The sequence below is a fragment of the Ananas comosus genome, linkage group 1, assembly GCF_001540865.1.
Source record: "Ananas comosus cultivar F153 linkage group 1, ASM154086v1, whole genome shotgun sequence".
Taxonomy (NCBI): Eukaryota; Viridiplantae; Streptophyta; class Magnoliopsida; order Poales; family Bromeliaceae; genus Ananas; species Ananas comosus.
In genome coordinates, this window is record NC_033621.1 from 2307960 (window position 1) to 2330940 (window position 22981).

Genomic DNA, 22981 nt, shown 5'->3' on the forward strand with positions numbered 1-22981 from the left:
AAGAGTTAAGGAAGTGGAAAAGAAAAGAAAAACAAAGCAAAAAAAGAAAAAGAAAAGAGTTTCACGTGCACTATTTTTTTCTTTTTTTCTTTTTTTTTTCTTTTTTCCCGTTTTTTGTTTCCCTTTTATATGGAGACGTGCGTTGTCTCTAGAGAGAGAATCCGGTAATTTTGGGAAGTTTTAGCCCCATTCATTTATTAGGAACAAAAAAAAAAAAAAAAAAAAAAATTNTTCCCACTCACTAGCTAGAAGAGAGCATATATGATAATTAATAATGGTGTCCACAAGGGGACTCTTTGCTATATTATTATGTGTGGTGTGTGGTGAGATGTTGCAGTGTGTTATACATAGCCATGGATTAAGCAGGGAGAGTTTTCCTCAGGGCTTTGTCTTTGGAACTGCCTCTTCTTCTTATCAGGTGGGTCATTTTATGTTATTTCTTTCCTTCTTTTCTTGGTTTTTTTGACTTATTAATGTTCCTTCTCTTTGATCTCCAAACTTTGGAGAGTTTATTGTGTTTTGGAGTTTTCATTTGTTTTTTTTTTTGATAAATATGTATAAAACTTAACTCAACTATCACGCATTTAGATTTAATTATGTTGAAAGGAGAGGAGTATAAAACTAAAACTTTATTAAATATTCTTGGACTAATTAAATTTCGATGGTGAATAATTTTTCACGCATTTACAGCAGTCTGTATATATAGAGGCATAAATCAAAATCTTAATAACAATAATTGAACCAGATTTAAACTTATCTCTTATGTCTAATTAACCAACAAAATATTAAGAGATAAACTTGATAGAAATAAATCTAAACTAATAAAAAATATTGGGTTACTTATCAACAAATTAGCTACCTAACTTTTTAAAAAAATTAATTTTATTACAACCTTTTAATTTATTTGATTTGAGCCAATCAATGACTTTAACTTTAAAATTTGAATGCATGGTTTAACCTTTAGGATTTAGATCTTATATTTTATATAATTTACGTAACTATAAATATACTACAATAAGCAATTAGTTTAAATTTTGCATCCAAAGAGTCATTAAATTACTTAAATCAAACAAATTAAAAGATTGGATACTAAAATCAAAAATTTTGAAAGACTGCGTATAATCGCATCCAAATAGTCTATAGTTTCTGATAAATTTTATATTTTTTTTTATTTTTATCCACTTCTCAGTGGGTTGAACATGCATTTGAAGTATATATGTACCTACACAAAACTCATGCAAAGAGCAAATGTATATATAGTGTCTACTTATTATGCAGTTTTTTCTGTTTTTTTTTTTTTTTTTTTTTTTTTTTTTTTTTTNCGAATCGCCACATTACTGTTATATCATTTCTATATTATTATTCGTTTCTTTTCTCTCTCTTTTCCCCCGTTCCTCATTTAACTTCTTTGTCTTGTCCTCTAAAAAAAGAAAAAAAAAATTGTCGCAGGAAAACGAACATGCGATTAGCAGTATATGATTCACAGATCTTCATATTTCCATCACATGTTAGGGAGCTTAAACTTCGATCACTTGTGTTCTTCAATTCCTGCAAGAAATTAAATACATGCATTAATTTCATAAGTTACTAGAGTAAATATAATTCTGTAATCTCTTATTGGGAAAAAAAAAAAAAAAAAAAAAAGGATTTCTTTTTAAATTTAAAAAACCTTGTGGGCCTAATGTTTAGAGACCACGAGTTTAGTGGGAGCCCCACTTCTCAACTAAAAGTGGACTATTTTGTGATGTGGATTTCTTTGTGGGCCTCAAAGGAAAGTGCTTTTTTTTTTTTTTGGTGAAATTACTCTATACAATGATAAAATTGCCAAAAAAAATTATTTATATCTGCAACATATCCTGTAGTTGCTGTTTAGATTTTAGTATAGTTAATTATTAGGCTAAAATACAAAAAAAAAAATTCTATACATACCCTTTTTTTTTTTCATTTTTGGTCTTGACTTTGAAAAATTTTATATTTTGTCGATTTAAAATTTCAAAAATATTTTTGTTACGACTTTAATCGAGATGACAAAATGACTAATTACTTTTACTTATTCTCGCTGTAAGAAAAAATAATTTTTCAATATATTTTTGTAATTTTTAAAGATATTTTTGGTTTAAATTATAAAAAATAGACGAAATAGTGATAGAATCGCGATGAAATGGGCTAAATACATAAACTTAAAATTTTGATAGGGTAAAATGTGATATTTTGAATGTAGAAAAAAATAAAAAATGAATATTTGCAAAAAGATTTTTTATAATTGGAAAGTGCTCTATTTATTCGGAATCGATTTTGTAGATCAAGTACACAATTTATAATATTTACGAAAAAGAGTAATATATGAAACCACATAATTAATATTGATGTAAAAATAAGCTAAACCACATACATATATTTTATTTTTTCTTGAAAAATTTAGTGAAAAAATATAAAGGATTCGGATGGTTAGGGTCAGAATCGGATTCAAATGGTGATGCCAAACTAAAAAAGCTTACCTAATTCGGATTCAGATCCTCTAACAACCCGAATCCGATGCGTGTCGTGTATCAACACCCTATTTGTTTGTTTATATTTTTTATATCAATTTTAAATTATTTTTAAAAAAATTGTAATGTATGTTTGCTTCAATTTTTTTAAATTAATTTTATTTTTATTTATTAATTTATAACTTTAATTTTTGTTCAGTACGAGGGAGCTGTTAAGGAGGACGGGAGAGGGCCCACCATCTGGGACAAATTTGCACACTCCTTTGGTGACTAATTATGATTTGTTTTATTTTTATTTTTATTAGCATTAGTTTTTATAATATTTTTTTTTTTAAAAAAAGAATCTTGTGATAATATGAGCAATTTTTTTTAAAATTTGTGAGAAAATAAATATTGTGAATAAAGTTGCAAGAATAATTATGGATATTTTTGCAGGTAAAGTGATTGATTTTAGCAACGCTGATGTCGCGGTGGATCAGTACCATCGATTCGAAGTAATTTTATTTTATTTTTATTATCATTATTGATTTTTTATGTACGTGCACATTTGTAACAACGTGAAAATTATTTTTATTATTGATTTTTCTATAAAATTTTTTTTATGAAAATTATTTTCTTTCAAAGTTTCCTTTTTTTGGATTAAAAAAAATAGAAAAATGAAAATACTACTGTACTATGAAATCTGAATTTTCTTTAGAAAACCTATTTTTCTAAAAAAAAACAAACTGAAAATATTTTTTCAGCCAAAAAAAATATTTTCTGAGATATTTTTCAAGGAACCAAACACACCCTTTAAAAAAAGGAAAAAAAAAAAAAAACTATATGTGAGACAGAATTTGGGAGGATATATATAGAGTTAGGCTCCTAAAATATCCATAATATCGAAACTTCGGTATTATAATCTTGTTTTCAATTTTAGAATATTCAAATCAACGATCTACTCCGTTAAAACTGATTTAAAGTATTTGAAGATTTTTTTTTGATATAGTTTACGCTATAATCAAATTATTTTAAAATTGTCAATTTTCAATGACTGCTATGGCTAGTTGTAGTTTAATGGAGTAGAAAAATCTAAATCTAATCAAATTTTGATAGAAAATACTTTAAACTATCTAGATCAAGGATACAACATCTTTGATCTTAAATTCAAAAGTTCTATCCTCAAATTTTAAAGATTGTTTAATCCCACCGTCCGTTTTGACATGATTTACTCACTAAGTATACGGTGTCGAAAAAAATCAAAATTTTATTTGTAAAACTTCATATACCCTAAATCTTATTTAACGGTGTAGATCGTTGATTTGAATACCATAAGATCGAAAACAAGATTATACTATCAAAACCCTGGTACTATAGATAAGAGTCCAACTTAAGGATGCAAACGAATCCGGGTTGGTGGAGCTCCCGCCCCGATCCACCCCGACAGGGGCAGTATATGGGAGAAAATAAAAGGATTCGGGACAGGAAACGGGGTAAATTTTACGATTCGAGACGGATTCGGGGCAGGAAACGGGAGAAATTTTGGCCCGCCTCGANCGAATCCGCTCCGAATCCGCCCCGCCATGATGCCCCCCGAATCCGCCCCGAAAAATATTTATATTTTAAAAAAATATTCCTAAAAAATAATGTATTTACAAAAAAAATTCAAAATACAAATAAGTTAGTACTCTCATTTCTAATATATTTGAAACTTTTGAATTTTGTTTTGAATTGTGATTGATATTTTTGATTTTTATAGTTGATATTGTTAAATTATATATATAATATTATTAAAAATTATTAATTTATATTTTGCAAAATATTAATAATATTATAATTTTATAAAAAATATTAGTTGGCGGGGCGGATTTGGGGCGCCGGCGGGAGGTGGGTTACGAATGTATTTTTTAAACCGTCACGGATTCGGGGCGAGAGGCGGGGCGGAATTTTGCTAGTCGGGGCGGGAGGCAGGGCGGGGCTCCAGACCCCAGATCCACGTTTGCATCCCTAGTCCAACTACAGTGTTTGTAAATTTTTTACCGTTATATCTATTCTTTTGATCATTTTCACCAGTTAAATTATACTATTCAACCAACTGCCCACTCAACCCAAGGGGTCTCACATCGTCCTAACCGCACATATCTTAATTGGCTAAATTACATAAAACCCTCCCGTAATAACCCGCATTTTTACTTTCACCCCCTGATATTTAAAAACATACACTTTGCCCCCTTGTAAAATGAAAAATGTGCACTTCACCTCCTACCGTTAGGATTCCGTTATAAAATATTTTTTTATGCCCAAAATACTCCTCCGCCCTCTTCCTTGTTGCTTCGCCTCCCTCCGGCTCGCCGCCTCGCCACCTCGCCCTCCTCCACTGCCTTGCCCTCGCCCTCGCCCTCGCCCACATCCCCTTCGCCCTCCTTCGCCATCTCGTCTTCGCCCTCGTTGCCCTTGTCTACCTCTCCATCAACACCCACCTCGATTTCCTCCCTACTATTGTCGAAATCGAGGGGCGGCGAGGGTGCAGGAGGAGAAGGGGAGCAGGTGGAGAAGGAAATGGAGAGAAATCGCGGCCGATTGAGGTGGAAATCGCGGCCGATCGAAGGGGCGGCGGAGGAAAATGAGGAAGAAGACGAAAATGGCGAGGGACAAAATGGTCATTTTACACACCGTAACCCCCTGTGAACATTTTTCATTTTAAATGTCAGGGGGCAAAGTATAGATTTTTAAATGTCAGGGGGGGAATGTGAAAAAGTGGGTTATTACAGGGAGATTTTTTGTAATTTAGCCATATTAATTTAATGGCAAAAAATCTATAAGAACCAATAATTTGATACTTTTAAAAGCATTGGTACTTTTAAAAGCATAGGAGCTTAACCTTTTTCTCTCCTCTCTCTCTCTCTCTCTCTATATATATATATATATATATATATATATATAATATATATATGAAATTTATTTGTGACGAGAACCAAAAAAAAAAAAAAAAAAAAAAAAAAAAAAGAGAAGAAAATCTAAAATTAATGGATTGTGAGGTATTTGGAATTGGATTTGTGATTGCAGGAAGATATAAAGCTCATGGCAGATATGGGAATGGATGCTTACAGGTTCTCCATCGCATGGTCTCGAATTTTCCCAGGTAATTAATTAAGACCACCTAAATTATAAAGTTACTGTCCTTTTCATTTTGATATAATTGGTTTCGTAGCCCACCTTATATAACGCTAGTCGACAAAACATAGTTTCGGCAAAGTTTCTATGTATCTCTATTTTTTCATGAAATCGTAAAAAACATATATATCGTGATTTGCTTATTGCGATATACAGAGCGTGATAGCACATAAACAAACAGATTATTTTCGCAATACCAAACAGAGGCTACGTGATTTGATTTTCTTCTGCTGTATATATGTATCTTTATTAAATCATCAATTTCAAATTCATTGGTATTTTAGTCACTTAAAAACTAAGGCCTCGTTTATTATTATTGTCCATTTTTTATTTATTTAAACACTAATTTTATATAATTTGATATATTAGATTTTTTTTTTTTTTTTTTTTTTTTTTTTTTTTTTTTTTTGCTGTCCTTGTTATTCATAACATCTTCTTCAAGTTTTTATTTTTTGTTGTTAAGCAACTAATTTGAATATGACAATCGCAAGCAATTTATCATCCTCAATCTCTTATACTATTTTGTGTAGAAATTTTATTTAAAAAATATAAAAATGACAACGATACCAAAGGAGGCCTAATATTTTGGTTCGTTAGAATATAAATAGGATAATGAACAGAGTCTAGGTACCAAAAAATGCATAGACATATTAATTTGTATTAACGAATCACTTATTAATTTTTAATTTTTTTTTCTTTTGATGCTAGATGGTTCTGGTGAAGTTAACCAGCTCGGAATCGACCACTACAACAAGTTAATCGATGCATTGTTAGCCAAAGGTAGCTAAAAGTAAACCACATTCGAACCATTCGAGAAATTTTGTCGCAAAATTTAGTTTAAAGTAGCGTATTCGATATAAATTATTATGCAGTTGATGAGTAAGTTTTGCAGGAATTGCACCCTACGTGACCCTGTTTCACTGGGACCTTCCACAAGCTTTAGAAGACAAATACAAGGGTTGGCTCGATCGACAAATCATGTAAGGAAAAAAAAGTAGCATTAGACTCAAAACTTATGAATTCCTTTTCTAATTATATCGTGGACGAATGTGGTGAGATTCGGCAATATAACATCCAATAGTTCCACATCAGATTAAAAAAAAAAAATCTAATTGGGAATATAAGAGGCTGCACATTCTAGTAATAATAACTGAATTTAAATATTTTGGATCGGCGGTTTTGTCCTAACAAGTTATTATTGTTAGCATGTCGGATTGTTACTGTTGATATCAGAGTTGAATACCAGCCGGAAGTGTGAGAGGTAAGTGTCATGTAGGGCAGAGTGTTACACTACTGGTTTGGTAGGAGCCGCCTCTAGAATCTCGCATCATCTGATAATTTTAGTCTGTATGTTTGTATTCGGGTATGGATATGACGTTTCTGATAGAAAATATAAGAGGCTATACACTCTAATAATAATAACTATGCTTAAAATATTTTGGGCCGGTGGTTTGAACCTAACGAATTATTATTACTAGCGGGTCGGATTGTTATAGACAACTGATTTGCGGATACAAGAGAAAATAACAATAGGTATTGATAAAAGAAATCGAGAATAAGAAAATAAAGCATGCCTTTTGTAGAAGCTGAGATGAGTTGAGCACTTCTTCTTAGAACTCTTATTACAGGTTTTATGCATATTGCAGTGCAAGTAACACTAAATTTACTGCCATTTTTCAGAGAGGACTTTGTAAACTACGCAGAGACATGCTTCAGGGCATTTGGGGACAGGGTGAAGCGCTGGATCACATTCAATGAGCCTCACACATTCGCGGTCCAAGGCTACGACGCCGGGCTCTTCGCCCCGGGCCGCTGCTCCGTCCTCCTCCATCTCTTATGCCGAGGGGGGAACTCCGCGACAGAACCGTATGTCGTAGCCCACAATATCCTTCTGGCTCATGCTGCTGCAACAGATGTTTACAGGAGGAAATATCAAGTACAGTTTGTATTGCTGGGTCCTTCTTGAACCTGCAGCTTTTCAGTTTGAAATTGGTCACTGATTTGGTCCAGAACTTGGTCTGGAATTGCAGGGAACACAGCAAGGATCAGTTGGCATGTCATTTGATGTTATTTGGTTTGAGCCTCTGACGAATAGTTCCGAAGACATCGATGCGACGCAGAGAGCACAAGATTTTCAGTTGGGGTGGTGAGATTTTCGCTGAAAAATTTGCTTGCACATCCATCAATTCCGAATTTTGCGCTTAATTCTTAAATCATAATATATTTGACTTTAGTCCAACACCACATGAAACAGCTTCTCTACTCGAATAGCAGAAGCTTAATGTTTGACAAAGTACGAACTTTGAGCTAGTCTAACCAGAAAACCTAAATGAGCTCGGCCTTCAAATTATAAAACTCAGACTTAAAAGGTTCTGCAGAAGTTGCTGAGAGGATTGTAATGTGAAAAGCTAATAGGAGCTTCTTTCAACCACTTCACTGAAAAAGCACTTCTGTAAAGTTCATCCTTTCTAAACCTAGTTTGAAATGGCGGTGGCTAAGAGGACCCGCTTTTATACTCTGGAATGTCTTGAAAAAAACTAGGAAGCAATTCCGATCCTTCCCTCTCCGATATTATAAAATGGTGGTAAAAATTGTCACCGCAGAAGTATATAAAGCACTTCTGAATTTTTTGGACCTTTGAAAGCATAAGCGTAAAAATGGATGCTTTTAACCACGTCAATACCAAACTAGGCCAGGCCCTGAAGTGATTGACATTTTTTTAACACTCAATTGATCTGACGATCACACACACTCTTGTCCTGAAACCATTTGTTGATCATGAACCGAGATTCCGGAACTAACATGAGCATCTCGAGTACTCATCTACTATACATATCCTCATTAGTAATATCTCTGAAACTCAAATGCTAAAACAGGTTTATGGATCCAATATTCTTCGGAGATTATCCGAAATCAATGAGAACAAGAGTTGGAGATAGATTACCGAAGTTTTCGACAGCGGAAACTGATCTAGTGATGGGATCCTTAGATTTTGTGGGCATAAATCACTACACCACGTACTATGCGAGGCACAATTCGACGAACATAATCGGTTTCCTGCTGCACGATACACTCGCGGATTCTGGTGCCATTACTCTCCGTAAGTCGGCTTACGTTCGATGCTTACACTTCTATTTTTACTGATGCTACATCTGTTATTCGTAAATACGATTTATTCCTTTACTTTTCTTTTCCTTTCTATTGCAAATATGCAGCATTCAAGGATGGGAAAGCGATAGGAGATAAGGTAAGATTCAAAGAGAAATGAAATGACTAACACTGTGACAAAATATAGATATGAATAATCCAATTGTAACAATTGAAATGTTGAGAATTAAATAAGAACCTTGCGATATTGTCGAGGACTCAGAACTACAAATTTACCCTTTCTGTATGAAATCAGATAAGCATTTGTTGTTCTCCAATGCAGGCAAGTTCAATATGGCTATACATTGTGCCTCAAGGGATGAGAAGCCTAATGAACTACATCAAGCAAAAATATGACAATCCACCAGTTATCATCACAGAGAATGGCAAGCACCTTTTCCTACTCATGAACTATTTATATATTGATTTTAATATTGCTACTTGTATTGTACAATCTAGTACATCAGCGGTAATTGAGGGTCCCATAAAGGGTACGCTAAGCTAAATATATCAATGGTAGGCGAAATCATCATTTTTGTGGGCTACTGTAGGCTACTGATGTGCTGGCATAGACTTGTATAGTACAATCCAATATAACAGTGGTAATTAGGGTACCACAAGGGGTACCTTAAGCATTTCTGGATCGTTCTTTTATTGTACTGTAGGGGATTAAATATGATAATAGCTATTTTTTTGCAGGGATGGATGATTCAAACAACCCTTTCAAATCTGTGCAGGATGCTCTGAAGGATGAAAAAAGGATCAACTTTCACAATGATTATCTATCAAATCTATCAGCCTCCATCAGGTAATTCAGTAACAAAGATGTTTTCATTAAACTGAACATAGATTACAATAAAAATTATAAGAGAATTAAATTCTTATCTAAAATATCTTAACTGGTTACATGATTGTCACGTGATCAATTTTCTCACAAAATGCTGCAGTGATTACAACATCAAAAGACAAAATCTCCCTGTTGGGAGTCAACTAAGAGCATTCTTTGTGATCTTTATCATGCAGGGAGGATGCTTGTGATGTGAGGGGATATTTTGTGTGGTCTCTTCTTGACAACTGGGAGTGGGCCGTGGGCTACACTTCACGGTTCGGGCTATACTTTGTCGACTACAAACACAACCTCACAAGATACCCAAAGGACTCTGTACAATGGTTCAAGAATCTATTAAGCTCTTCCTGAACTGAAGATAGAACTCAAGATCCATCCATTTAGTTGATTTAATTCATTTCACCTTTTAGACTCCGTACGATCTTCATATCAACAATAAGAAAAATCTAAAGATTGTAGATAATCCATGACCTTTTATTGTTATTCAAATTGATTAAATTGTATCTACTATTTGTATGTTTCACAAATTGATTGAATTGTATCTACTATTTGTAAAGAAGGATCTATTGTATCCAAACAGTCCAGTGATTTCATTTCATCTCTGAGCATTCAATATGATCTGAATTCAGTATAATCTTCTATACTAGCAATGAGAAGAATTTCAAGATTGTTGATTTTTCATGATCTTTTACTGCAAGCCAAATTGGTTCAATTGTACCTACTATTTTATGCTTGACAAGTTTGCATTAAAGCTACCGTAGAAGTTTTGGGCAAATGCAACTGCGGAACAAAGCTTAGCTTCAATAAGTAATACTACCCTTACAACGATAAATAATACTACCCTTACAAACTAGTTTTGCATGGTCAGGATGGTCATGGATCGCACCCGAACCTTGAATTATGCAGACCACGGATGACATCCCAATAGTCCCACATGGATTATATATGTGATGGACACACTAGAGCTAATAACTTGAGCTAATGTATTTTGGGCCCGTGATTTTGAACACAACAAGTTATTGATACTGGTGAGCTGGATCGTTACAGCATGGCCCACCTGTTTTCGGAATGCGTAAACTCCAAACCGTGTGTGGGTGTGGTAAGACTACCCTCCAATTTAAGAGAGGACGGGGGCAGGATGAAGTAAGGGTTTACGGACCTCTGAATGTACCAAGATATCCTCATAATGGTGGTTGTATAAGTATCAATAAATAAAACCAAACTAACATCAACCACCTACAAGTTAATTTCATAGCTAACTTTTTAAAGTAGCATTTCTAGGACATTTTGCGGTTAGTCTTACCAACTGTTCAACCACCAAGATTGAAAATTTTCAACTAGATCCTCAACCGAAGGCATAATAACCATCTCATTGTCCTAAATACATCAAGGACAAGCCCTAAAATTGCAGGACACCCTTACTTAAAAAAAAAAAAAAAAAAACTTGGTTACTTATTTCTCAAACCGCAGATTATCGAAATTCAGAACAAAGAATTTGAACTCATGTGGGATTATATTAATACAATAAAAACCAATAGAACGGACAAAATGTCCCTCTAGTAGTCACAGATATAAGATGCACACAGAACAGATGAGCGATAATTGAAGTTCAGCAAAAAGTACTCCAGAATCTTGCACTATTTGGTGTCAGAGCTTCTTTCCTCATTGCATACCTTATTGCCGTGAAGACCCTGAATAAATAATAATTTCTTGGTACTCGCAAAAGATAGGGAAGTAAATTGATTAATGAACCTCCTCTATGAAGCCAGAATCCATCATCTCCTTCAGGGTTGAATTATAAGTAGGGGCTGGAAAAGGTGAAAGATATGAACATGAGATAGGAAAAGAAAAAGGTGGGGTAAAAGAAAACAGAAAGATGCAGACTGTTTTCATGAGAAATCTGCATAAAAGTGAGATTAGAAATACCATGTCGATGCTAACTGGTTTTCCATCTTCTGCAAGAATTTCCACCACTGTTCCTGATTGATCAGCCTGCATGAAACAAGGGATTAGGTGTAAAATTTAACTCTTAGCCCAAGCATTCAAATGCACTTATAACTTTCTTCTTCTTTTTGGCTTGGAGAGCCTGTTTAGTGCTTCTCCTTTTTTTTTTTTTTTTGAGTCTTCATATGGAATAAAATTTGAGCTGATTGTTGAGTGCACAGCATCTCAACTGATCACATTCTGCAACTTCTCAGTAAGTCCATTGCCTATTCATATTCCAAATACCAAGCTTGGAATAAAACTAACAGGTATTTTTATGTGCCTACTATAGGTGCTGAGTATCTTAATAAGAAAAATTAAATAACTGTGTAGTGAAAATTAATCACCTCAATCTCATTCATCAGTTTCATGGCTTCAATGATGCAAACAACCTGTCCTTTCTGGACCTTATCTCCAACCTAAAACAGATAAAGGTGTCAGATGGGCATGATTTTCCATTCAGTATATTAATATCCCAGAGTAGCAGGGCACTGCATGAGAATGCTTTAAATGTAGAGAGAGAGAGAGAGAGAGAGAGAGAGAGAGAAGAAAATTGCAGTATATTCATAAATAGAAGCATCATGGGAGGCAAACATTTACATTATTTACAAGGAGAAAAAAAAAGTGCATTAAGGAAGAAGAGAGGATACGAAGGAGACGAAAATAATTGCACTACCTCAATGCATGCACTGGATAAGAAGATTAGATGCATCACTAAAGTTATCATTAGATGAAAGGAAAACAATAAAATAAAGAGAAACATAAGCACATAATACCCATGTAATGTCCATGCACAGAGTAACATAAATCCCTGCTTAGATATATGATATGTTGTTTTTATTGATTATGCATAAGGAAACAGAAATATTCAAATTTCGACAAAAAAAAGACCAAGTTTGGAAAGGTTACCTTAACAAATGGAGGTTCTCCAGGTGCTGGGCTTTGATAAAATGTTCCAGCCATTGGGCATTTCAGAGGAGGAAGTGATGAACTGCTCCCTTTCTTTGCAGTGGGAGGAGGAAGGGCCGGTGCTGCTGCTGGAGCTGCTGTAGAAGCACTTGCAGGTGGCGGAGGAGGAATGGCTTGAGGATATGAAGGTTGAGTCGGAAACATAGCTTGTGGATGTTGCATGACTATGGGAGATACAGCAGGGATAGGCAAAGCCTCTTTCTTTCTTATAACAATCTCACAGTCATTATGCTTTAACATCAGCTCAGTTACATCCTTTGAATCGACAAGCCTGTCCGAGGGGGAAAAAAAAAAACATAAAGAAGAGAAAAAATGGAAAGAATGCTTATTCATGCAGTTCATAAAGAGACCACGGAAATTTTCCTCTTCTAAGAGCGTACTAGACCTCACTATATCGGGCTTTGCTTTGTACTCGAAAATCTTTAAGATCAGAATAACTAGCAAAAGCTTAGTGCGAAATAGAGAATAAAGCAGGCTCCATTTGCAGCAAGAGACTTAACCAACAAAATAGTTTTTGTTTCTCTTGAGTTGTAATCTTCTCAATTTTCTTTAATAAACTAAAATTTCCTTTTCCTTTAACTTTGCGCATTACGATGATGAGGAATTACTTACTTTACAAGGTTTGAAACTTCAGCCATAAAAGCAGATATGGTTGAATCTGGTACTGGAGCTGGAGCACTGGATTTGTTGAGTGCCTCAGAGTAATTGGTATCAGAGGATAAACTTTCTGATTTGGTGGATTTGGCTGGCAAAGAGTTAGTCGAAACATCGACAGCAACCTTGCAAGAAAATATGGCTTAAGCAGAAGTCAGAAAAGAAACATTTGTCTATAGGATTGGACTCAAATTGCAAAGAAGAAATACCTCCTGAACCTGGGCCTTAAGAATGGGGAATCGTCTCTTTTCATGGCCCTGCAAAGGAGTTAGAGATCTTCAAAATTAAATTACAATATAGAAAGGAACGAGTAATACGGAGCAACTTCACATTAATTAACCACTTCTGAAATATAGATTATGACCTATATACTGCCATCAAAATATGACCTTTATCCATAATTTGAGTTGCTACAGCGACAAAATACCATTTTCTAGAAGTGAACTGTTACATAGAGGATTGGACTCAAGGAACTATTTTTGGGTACATGTTTTACTGCAAGAAAATGTTAAGGGGTTACAGTAGCAAGTTAATCCTTCTTTAATCTTTTCTGCTCTCGGTCTCAAATACACTGTTTTCTTTCCATCATAAATGGCGTGTTGTTTTATCCACTCAAATGTTTATCATCCATTTTAAGTGAACTTCTTTGATAATTTATCTTAGATATCAAAGTCAATTCAACAGCATTCACTGAAACTTCAAAGACGAAACTGAAACCAAGTTCACAGGTTAAGCTCCATGAATCTAAGTCACATTTCGCGGACCAATTGAAGCTCTGAGTATGAAATTGAAATTGCAGTGGAACTCCAGGTTTAAATTGCTACAACATAAACTCCTACTAAGGACTAACTGGATCATGGCTCAAACTCCAGGGACTAACTCCGTAATAGAAACAGCTTTCGCTGAAACCGACAACAAAAGCGGCTAATAACGAATTTCGCTGATTCAAATTCCAATTTTTCTTATCCACATTCACAGCTACGCATCATTTCCAGCAACCAAAACCATTGGATTCAACATAGAGATCACAATGTACTCGAATCAAACCCGAGAAAAAGAAACGCACCTGAGAGAGAGGAAACCTCCCGGATCCGGCGATTACAAGGGATCTAACATCCGAAACGGAGAGCACGGAGCTCATCGGCGCCGCCGCGCTCCGCCGAGGCGCGACTCCGCGGGCGGCGGCGGAGCACTTAGGGCACGGGATTGAGATCGACGCCATGGTGATCGCGAGGTGTGGGGCGAAGGGAATTGGGATCTAAACGCGGAGGGATCGAAGGGGAGGGTTTAAAAGGAGGTGAGAGAGGAGACGGGGAGGAGGGAGAGGGGCGGAGGGAACGAAGCGAGAGAGAGAGAGAGAGAGAGAGAGAGAGAGAGAGGGAGGGTGATGTGTGATTTGGATGGAGGTTGAGAGATCTCCGCCGTTGGTTTCGATGGATCCGAGAGTGGTGATGGGGGAGTGGGGCCCCCACATGGTATCAGGATCTCCGCCCGTGTTGGGGGATTAAAACGGATGGCACGTGCCGGCCCAACGGTACCGGATGCGGGGGCGGGCTTTTTTTTTTTTAAAAAAAAAACAAATTCTATCAAATTTATATTTATATAAACAATTATCTCCTTATCACGTGAGCATTTAGGTGATATTTTTAAATTGAACATGATAATTCAATCACCATATTTAAATATGGTGATTGAATTGCTATATTCTTTTTTATTTTTTTTATCCCTAAGTTAAAAATAAAAGACTAAAGTGTGAGTATGAACACGATAACTAAATCAGCGTGTTCAATTTAAAATTATCAATATTGCATTCACATGATAAGAAAAGGGTCATATACGTAAATATAAATTTGATAGAACCATTTATAAATTTTTTTTGAAGAGTCTAAATGTAAAAAAAAAAAAAAAAAAAAAAAAAAAAAAAAAAAAAATATTTTTTGTTCACATTGTGTGTGTGCACGCCCGAGATACCATAGGAAGGAATGTAAAACGGATCAAGAAACCCAGCGTATGGGAGAGATATCTGTAGGTATTGGTGTAAAAAGGGAGCTTGCCCGGTTCAGCACGACAGTAGGTTAGATTGCGGTCTGATACGAATACCGTACCATTTATGCCAGATTTGTCTGACCCGCTAGATTGGGCTGTACTGCACTATGTCTTCTAAGCTTGTCGCGCAACTGATTTGGGCTGTGTTGGACCGACAACTCGACCTATGGCCCGGCACGGCATGGCACGACTCGTTAGAGTAGGGATGCATAAGTGGAATTCAATCTAAGATTGTGTTTGGAACTGCTGAACTTGAAATGTGAACTCGAACCGCCTCGAGGAAGTGGCATCATCGATTAAGATTCGGTGAGGGCGCAAGCTTCAATTCAATCGGAGCTCACGACTTCGCCTTCCACTCACTTACTGTCGAGATCCGCAAACAAGTAGAGCTTGCCGATTCACGATGGTTAGAACTTTTCTTTAAAGAAAACAGATACTCAAGAGTTAGATTTCATAAACTAGAGAAAAATATACTTATCAACTGCTCTAAATAATGATAATGTAGACACATAAGTATTTAAGAGAGATAGAAAAGAAGGGATAGAAGAATAAGATTATATACTTGCAAAATCGAATGTGACTATTATTTACACTAAAATAATTAATTGTTTTGAACAGTATGATGGATCTCGCCCTTTAATGATTTTCATGAATCTTTTAAATATATAATTTGGATTTATTTATTAGATGACTCAAAACTATATTCCAATTATAGTCCCGAATTTTTAAAACTTTAAATTATCAAAGTACTGACCTTTGAATAAATAAAATTGTGTGTAAATTTATTTTGTATGATTCAGAATTTAATAAAAATTATTTTTTGAAAAAAATGAGCAAATGTAAATCAACATTTCTCAAATATTACATATTATTGGTTACAAATATTATCCATACATTTCTACCTAGAAAAGAAAGAAAAGGAACAAAAAATAAAGGGACCAAGTTGCAATATCGGATTGTACAGGTATTATGCATACATTTTCCCCTTAATAAATCACTTCTATTATGGTTTTTGGGGGCCCCACGCAAGCGGTATCTCGAAGCGATTTTGACCGCCGCAGAGATCCCAAATTCAACGGTCAAAGATTCATCGCACCGATCAGATCTAGCGACGCGTGGCACGAGATTCACCGCCCGATGTGATGGACACCGCCACGGATATAAATACGTGCGCTCCACCGTCGCCGTCTATCAATAGCTGGGTCCGATGATCTTACAATCAACGGTCCGGATTCGACCGAATGGAAGCTCAGTGGGCCCCACGAAGAGGACGGGAATCGTACGCTAACGTTGGGCTCGCTCAACCCAGATAGTTCGATTCCCGAATAAATAGACCTGAGTCATTTTAAACTAAATAACATTTTACGTGTACTTGATGGTAAATGTGCCGGAAAACCCCTCAAGTATAAAATATTCTGAAATTAGCTCATATAGTTTTATTTTTATTTTTTGATTGACGATCCTTAACTTTTATTTTTTTTTATTTGGATTTTTGTAGTTTAAATTATTAAATTCAATTTGGTCAAAATTTTAATCTATTCAACTCAAATCACTTAAGTTCAAAAAAATATTTAAAAGTTGAGGGGGTCTCAAGTAATAAATAGTTGGGCAATTGTTGAGGGGTCTTCATACGTTTCTACTGTAATTAATTAATATCTAATTATAATTAGTTTAGAGTAAATTAAAAACTTTCTCAGATCATCAAATTTATTAAATTTAATATTTTTGATAACTTTTAATATATCTAAAAAAGAAAAGTTAAAAATTAACAGCTAATAAAATAATTAAATTTTACATAATTTTTAATTTTATAAATTAAAATATACTTATTGAGAAATACTAATTAGAAGAACTCAAATAAGAAAATATTAGAGGTTACGAAAGTATTGATTTAATAAGAATAGAGTAAAGGGGTGGCTTTCAAAATATCCTATAGTTGAGGGTGTTTCCACACATTTTCACCTAAGCTTGATTTGTAGTTAATTGAGTATTAATTATTAATTGAACTTAATAAAAGCGAAACGGTGGAGAAAAGGGGCGGAGAGAGAATGAAGAAGAGGCGAGCGGTGAGATCGGAATTGGGGATTTCGCTGGCGAAGTCGATTTCGATTTTTTGCTGTAAGAACATTTCGTCTTCTTTTTTGTTTAATTTTAGCTTTTCCACTCCCAATTTGATCTTGTTCGCATATTTTCCTGCTTTTTTTGCCTGATCGATTCGTTTGATTTGAGTTCGCTTTTGAAAGCAATGATCTATTAGGGTTGTAAAAATCAGTGTCGAATCTTTCTTTTTTTTTTTGATTTGGTGTTGATTGTAAGTTTGGATCGTGGTGAATTTGACAATTTTGGGATAAGTAATTATGTTTAAGCATTAGTGTGGAGTAACTTCAAGGATGAGGAGTCATACTTAGGAAGATCATTGTTTAAGACGGAGCACCTTTAAAATTCCAATTTTTTGTTACTTTTTTTTTTTCTTTTATAAAAAAAAAAACTGTTTGTTTTTTGTTTTTAACTTGGTAAAATGGCTGTTTACTAACCAATTTTATAGTGCAGTTGTATTGTTCATTTACTGTTAATTACCTCACTTGTGTTTCTACTACTGATTTGTGAAAAAACAAGTGAAAATTTAAAATTAAGAGATCTAATTGGGCATTTGTTAAAATGCATGTTATATGCTAATTTCTTCGTTTGAAGAGGGCTAGATGCTTCCACAGTGATATGTTAGTTTAATTTAATGTAGTCATGTGAGGCTACATTTGCCGCATGTTTATTTCATATATGCTTCTTTAATCAGTAGGTTTATTTCTAGCTTCTTCTCGTTCTCTCTGTTCATTTACTCTGCGAGACAAAATGATAAAAAATGTGTAGAAATTTGTGTAATGAGCAACAAAGGGAAAGATACTGCGGAGGAAGAAACATAATGTTGTGACTATAATATCATATCACATTAAAGTTGTTAGAATTAAGTCATAGTGTAATGTCTTTTGAAAACCACAGAAAGCAATGGGAATAATCGAATGAAAAAGAAGAAGGATAATAGTAATCGTATTCTATGAAGTTTGGGTTTAGTACAGGAGCCACTCTTGCTTTAACTTAATTAGCTCAGAATGTTACTTCATGACCTAATTCTCCTAATTTTTTGGTGCGTATCATTCCTATGGGATCTCATTTATATTCTTTTGGTTTAGGTTCTATAAGCTTGGACACTGGTATTGGGGTTCCGTGTATTTTTTCTGCTCAGATAGATAGAAAGGGAGCTGTCACGATAAAACTGCTGTATCAATGATCAGCAGCTCCAACTCACACATATAACTCATATATTACTTACCTACTTATATTCATGTTTTTCATTTGGAACAATCTATTCTATTATCTTGGGAGATCGAAGTTTTATCTTGGCCTGTCTACTTGAAAGACTGGTAGAACTTGCGAATGCTACAAGCATGTGGCAGATGAATAAGTTCCGCAGAAAAATCAGGTTCTACTGGTTCATGGTTTCGCCATAATTCACTTTATGTGGATTCTGGCGTTGAGGCACTAAAAAATGGGCAGTATTAAAGAGAGATTGAGAACACGGCTGCTGGATTGGGGCAGCAGCTCTGATGATGTGGCTGAGATATGGAGTTCTATCATCACTTACTTTACTGCTATCTCCATCAGTCTTCTGACTTTCTTGTACCTTTTCTCCTTATGGAGGCGAAACATTAGTTTGAGCTGGATGAAAACTATAGCGAGATCAAAGAAGCACTCAAAGGCCAAACATAAAGCTCCCGTTGCTGCTCATGTTTGGATAACGGAATCTTATAATCGTGCAAAAGGTCTAAAGTGTTGTGTGTGCCTGGAATCTATTTCACCCGTGCAACCCCTCGGGCAGATGATTACGTCAGAACTTTCGATCCATCGCTGTGATGTTTGTGGGGCAGCTGCTCACATTACCTGCTCTCCAAATGCCCATAAAGATTGTAAATGTGTTTCTATGGTTGGTTCTCAGCATGTGATTCACCAGTGGATTGTTTTATGGGCGGAAATGGCCGATCGATCAGAGGAGACTCCTTGTTGCAGTTATTGTGAAGAGCCTTGTGGTGGGTCTTTTCTTGGTGGACCCCCTATTTGGTGCTGTATGTGGTGTCAAAGGCTAGTGCATGTTGATTGTCATTCCTTGATGGCTGGTGAAACAGGTGATATTTGTGATTTGGGACCATTTAAGCGCCTTATCTTGTCACCTCTTTATGTAAAAGTTAAAAGTGGAGCAGGTGGCGGATTTTTGAGCTCTATTACGCAGGGTGCAAATGAATTCGCTTCTACTGTTCGAGGACATATCAGGAGTCAGAGTAAGAGGTATAAGCAGCACAATAAGTTACCAGCAGATTCAGCCAATACAAACAGTGCTAATGATTCATCTTCAGAAAGCGTGGCAGATGGACATTTAACTCCTACGGCATCAAAAGCTAACGGGACACATTATGATGCGAACGGTGATCCGGGGATCCAGCATGAGAGTAGTGAAAGTGATTATAAAGAGGAGAAAGAATTGCGTCCAAGAAGAAGTTCATCATTTAATCAAATGGAGGATTCCCAGATGGGTGGGACTAACCAAAGATATGAATTGATTGATTTACCACCTGATGCGAGGCCTCTATTAGTTTTCATCAACAAGAAAAGTGGAGCCCAGCGTGGAGATTCGCTCAGACATCGTTTGCACTTTCTTCTAAATCCTGTACAGGTCAGATAATTATAAAGTACCATTTTTAATACCATCACCAGTACAAGTTAACGGCATATACACTATTGTGTTAGTTAAGAAAAACTCCCCCATGGTATAGCCTGTTTGCAATTCCGCACCATGCGATTCAAAAAATGGCACACTGCCCTGTGTGGTTACTGTTTTGGTTTTCTGTGGGGACTTACTGTTGAAGTGTTGTGAAAAGTGAGCACATGCCATTGCATTCTAATAAACACTGTACATCTTCAGAAAGCCCCTTTAACACTTTGCTATCCTTTTTTTCACGGTATTTCATAGCAGGTCTATTTGGGAAACCGAAACAACAACCGTAAAGGGGCAAAGTGCTGCACTTTGAACCATAGGATAGTAAAGTGCAAGCGAGCTATGGCGCAGTGAAGATTTGAAAGTTTTGCCTATGTTATGTCTAGTTTTTATGTTTTCTTAACAGTAGAGGCAACAATTCTTCTGGCCATGATTGCTTCACAAACTTGTCTAATGTTTTCTCCTAGGTCTTTGAGTTGAGTTCGGCACAGGGCCCTGAAGCAGGACTTCATTTGTTCAGAAAGGTACAGCACTTCAGAATTCTTGTTTGTGGTGGAGATGGCACAGTTGGTTGGGTTCTTGATGCCATCGACAAACAAAATTACGAATCTCCTCCACCAGTTGCGATTCTTCCCGCCGGCACTGGTAATGATCTAGCTAGGGTTTTGTCCTGGGGAGGCGGTCTCGGTGCTATAGAGAGACAAGGAGGTCTATGCACGATTTTGTACCACATAGAGCATGCTGCGGTCACCATTCTTGATAGGTGGAAAGTAACAATAGAAGATTCACAGACAAAGCATGCCCGCTCCATAAAATATATGAACAATTATTTAGGTAAATTAATCCCGAGCTTCTAAGGGTGTGAGAAGTAATTTTTTGAAAATGCTTATCTTGCTTTTGTGGTAGGGATCGGGTGTGATGCAAAGGTTGCTCTTGACATTCACAATCTTCGTGAAGAAAACCCTGAAAAGTTCTATAACCAGGTAGGCTTCTGCATTTTTTTGTTTGTTTCCTGAGATGACCGGAAGCTCCAAACTGCATTTTTTTGGCTTTCCCCTCTACCGAGTCAAAGGAAATTAGCTCTAAAAGTTTAACTTTTATGGCGCAGTTCTTAAATAAAATGCTTTATGCGAAAGAAGGGGCGAAAGCCATCATGGATAGAACATTTGCAGACCTGCCTTGGCAAATCAGATTGGAGGTAGATGGCGTTGAGGTGGAAATACCTGAGGTGCGTTTTATGTGCAGTTCATCCTCTTTCTCGGTTTTTCTTTTCTTTTCTTCTTTTTCTGGGTTGCATTTGATCTCCACCTGTGCTTTAGTAGGCATGTTCATAATTTTGAGGTCCATTGCAGGATGCTGAGGGTGTCCTTGTTGCGAATATCGGAAGCTACATGGGTGGAGTCGATCTGTGGCAAAATGAAGACGAGAATTATGACAATTTTGATCCTCAGTCCATGCACGACAAGATGATTGAAGTCGTGAGTATCAGTGGAACATGGCATCTCGGGACGCTTCAGGTAATCAGATGGCTTTCAAAGCATAAATTTTTTCTTTCCAAATGAAGAATCATTATGGTTGTGCTTGTGACGGGGAACTGCATTGGCAGTCTGCAGAACTGCAGTGTTGTCCACAGCTGGGCCAAACAGCCGGCTCACTCAAAGCCTATTACTCTACTATATGTTGTCTATTAAACCAATGAAATTCTGCGTGCCGAACTAGGTTGGACTTTCCCGAGCTCGGCGGCTGGCGCAGGGGCAATCAATAAAGATTCAGCTGTTCGTGCCCTTCCCTGTTCAGGTCGACGGCGAGCCTTGGTTCCAGCAGCCTTGCACATTACTGATATCTCATCACGGGCAGGTTCTACTTCTGATTATTCATATTTACCGATGATATATTGCTAATTTATATTACGGTAAATTGCAACTTTTCACCTTAGTTTCGTAGTTCCACGCCAAACAGATCTTATAAATGAGTCCAAAATTTGCATGCATGTGAGAATCTGAAGGTCGAGAACCTCGATGCAATTTACCGCCTATTCTATTGTTCAGGTTTCTCATCTTAATCTTACGCTACTCCACTGCTCCTCCCTCAGGCTTTCATGTTGAGAAGAGCCGCGGAAGAGCCTCTCGGTCACGCCGCCGCGATAATTACCGACGTTCTTGAAAACGCCGAGACGCGCAGCATCATTACAGCTTCGCAGAAGAGGGCCCTTCTTCAAGAAATGGCTCTAAGGCTTTCTTAGTGCTGCATAAATTTTTGCCGCGCGGAAACACAAAGAAACTAAAACTCATATACTCAAATCCTATCTCTTGCCTTTATCTGAGGTTCATTGAGCACACAGTATAGAATCAAGTGTTACAGGTTTTGTACATATTTTTAAGTTATTTTTTGTCAAATTTTAGATGGTTTTGGCCTTTAATAGTTGGTATAATTAAAGTTATATTGCTTGTAATTTTATGATGCGATCCTTTACTTTTTGCTATTGGCCTAGTAGGACCCTTTTTTTGTGTGTGTGTGTGGAAAGAGTACATTATGGGGATGTGATTGATGAGATTTCTAGTTAAAGAAAAGTTATATTAAATGATTTCTAGTTAAATGGAAAGTAATTGTTGTGGTAAAATTTATGGAGACCCCTTCAACTATAGGATATTTGGAAATGCAATTTTCAACTATTTTTCTTGTACCTTAATGTATTTTTCTTTTCTTTTTTTAAAGGTTTATTTTTTATTCTTTTTGTTTACTTTTTTTTTCTTTTTGTCAAATAAATTGTCAACACTTTCTAAGCTGGTGGAACTTCAAATGATTGATAGATAGCTACAAGTAAATTTAGAAAATAGTTTAAAGTTTATATAATTGAAAATTAAGTTTTAATAAGTAAAAAAAAAGAATTTTTTTAACTAATGGACTTAGAAAATAAAAGTATAAAAATAG

The 22981-nt window shown here is 35.8% G+C and overlaps 3 protein-coding genes across 3 annotated transcripts; 2 read left to right on the top strand and 1 right to left on the bottom strand.

Annotated features, from left to right (window-relative positions):
• Positions 238 to 10270, top strand: LOC109706733 (beta-glucosidase 6-like). Its single transcript, XM_020227709.1, has 13 exons — positions 238 to 418; positions 2689 to 2755; positions 2925 to 2983; positions 5535 to 5610; positions 6351 to 6422; positions 6535 to 6622; positions 7323 to 7578; positions 7673 to 7788; positions 8519 to 8742; positions 8858 to 8889; positions 9073 to 9175; positions 9489 to 9597; positions 9813 to 10270. Exons 1-13 carry the CDS (start codon positions 275 to 277, stop codon positions 9985 to 9987), a joined length of 1521 nt encoding a protein of 506 aa, XP_020083298.1. The 5' UTR covers positions 238 to 274; the 3' UTR covers positions 9988 to 10270.
• Positions 11089 to 14593, bottom strand: LOC109706507 (biotin carboxyl carrier protein of acetyl-CoA carboxylase, chloroplastic-like). The gene is made up of 7 exons (XM_020227386.1): positions 14309 to 14593; positions 13452 to 13499; positions 13201 to 13367; positions 12529 to 12859; positions 11967 to 12038; positions 11563 to 11628; positions 11089 to 11444 (listed from the first exon to the last, which is right to left on the bottom strand). Exons 1-7 carry the CDS (start codon positions 14462 to 14464, stop codon positions 11421 to 11423), a joined length of 864 nt encoding a protein of 287 aa, XP_020082975.1. The 5' UTR covers positions 14465 to 14593; the 3' UTR covers positions 11089 to 11420.
• LOC109714876 (diacylglycerol kinase 1) lies at positions 17309 to 22652 on the top strand. Its single transcript, XM_020239603.1, has 8 exons — positions 17309 to 17406; positions 18474 to 20008; positions 20518 to 20884; positions 20957 to 21033; positions 21159 to 21278; positions 21403 to 21567; positions 21770 to 21907; positions 22143 to 22652. The coding sequence occupies exons 2-8, from the start codon at positions 18830 to 18832 to the stop codon at positions 22290 to 22292; spliced, it is 2196 nt and encodes a 731-aa protein (XP_020095192.1). The 5' UTR covers positions 17309 to 17406; positions 18474 to 18829; the 3' UTR covers positions 22293 to 22652.

Bases quoted from the DNA above. Each gene is read 5' to 3' on its own strand.
- LOC109706733 (XM_020227709.1), top strand. From the start codon at position 275: ATGGTGTCCACAAGGGGACTCTTTGCTATATTATTATGTGTGGTGTGT. The intron at 6,623-7,322 runs GTAAGGAAAAAA...GCCATTTTTCAG, and splicing joins TGGCTCGATCGACAAATCAT to AGAGGACTTTGTAAACTACG. The intron at 8,743-8,857 runs GTAAGTCGGCTT...GCAAATATGCAG, and splicing joins TTCTGGTGCCATTACTCTCC to CATTCAAGGATGGGAAAGCG.
- LOC109706507 (XM_020227386.1), bottom strand. From the start codon at position 14,464: ATGGCGTCGATCTCAATCCCGTGCCCTAAGTGCTCCGCCGCCGCCCGC. The intron at 13,368-13,451 runs GTATTTCTTCTT...TTTTCTTGCAAG, and splicing joins TTAAGGCCCAGGTTCAGGAG to GTTGCTGTCGATGTTTCGAC. The intron at 12,860-13,200 runs GTAAGTAATTCC...CCCCTCGGACAG, and splicing joins GAAGTTTCAAACCTTGTAAA to GCTTGTCGATTCAAAGGATG.
- LOC109714876 (XM_020239603.1), top strand. From the start codon at position 18,830: ATGGGCAGTATTAAAGAGAGATTGAGAACACGGCTGCTGGATTGGGGC. The intron at 20,885-20,956 runs GTAAATTAATCC...CTTTTGTGGTAG, and splicing joins ATATATGAACAATTATTTAG to GGATCGGGTGTGATGCAAAG. The intron at 21,034-21,158 runs GTAGGCTTCTGC...TTTATGGCGCAG, and splicing joins CTGAAAAGTTCTATAACCAG to TTCTTAAATAAAATGCTTTA.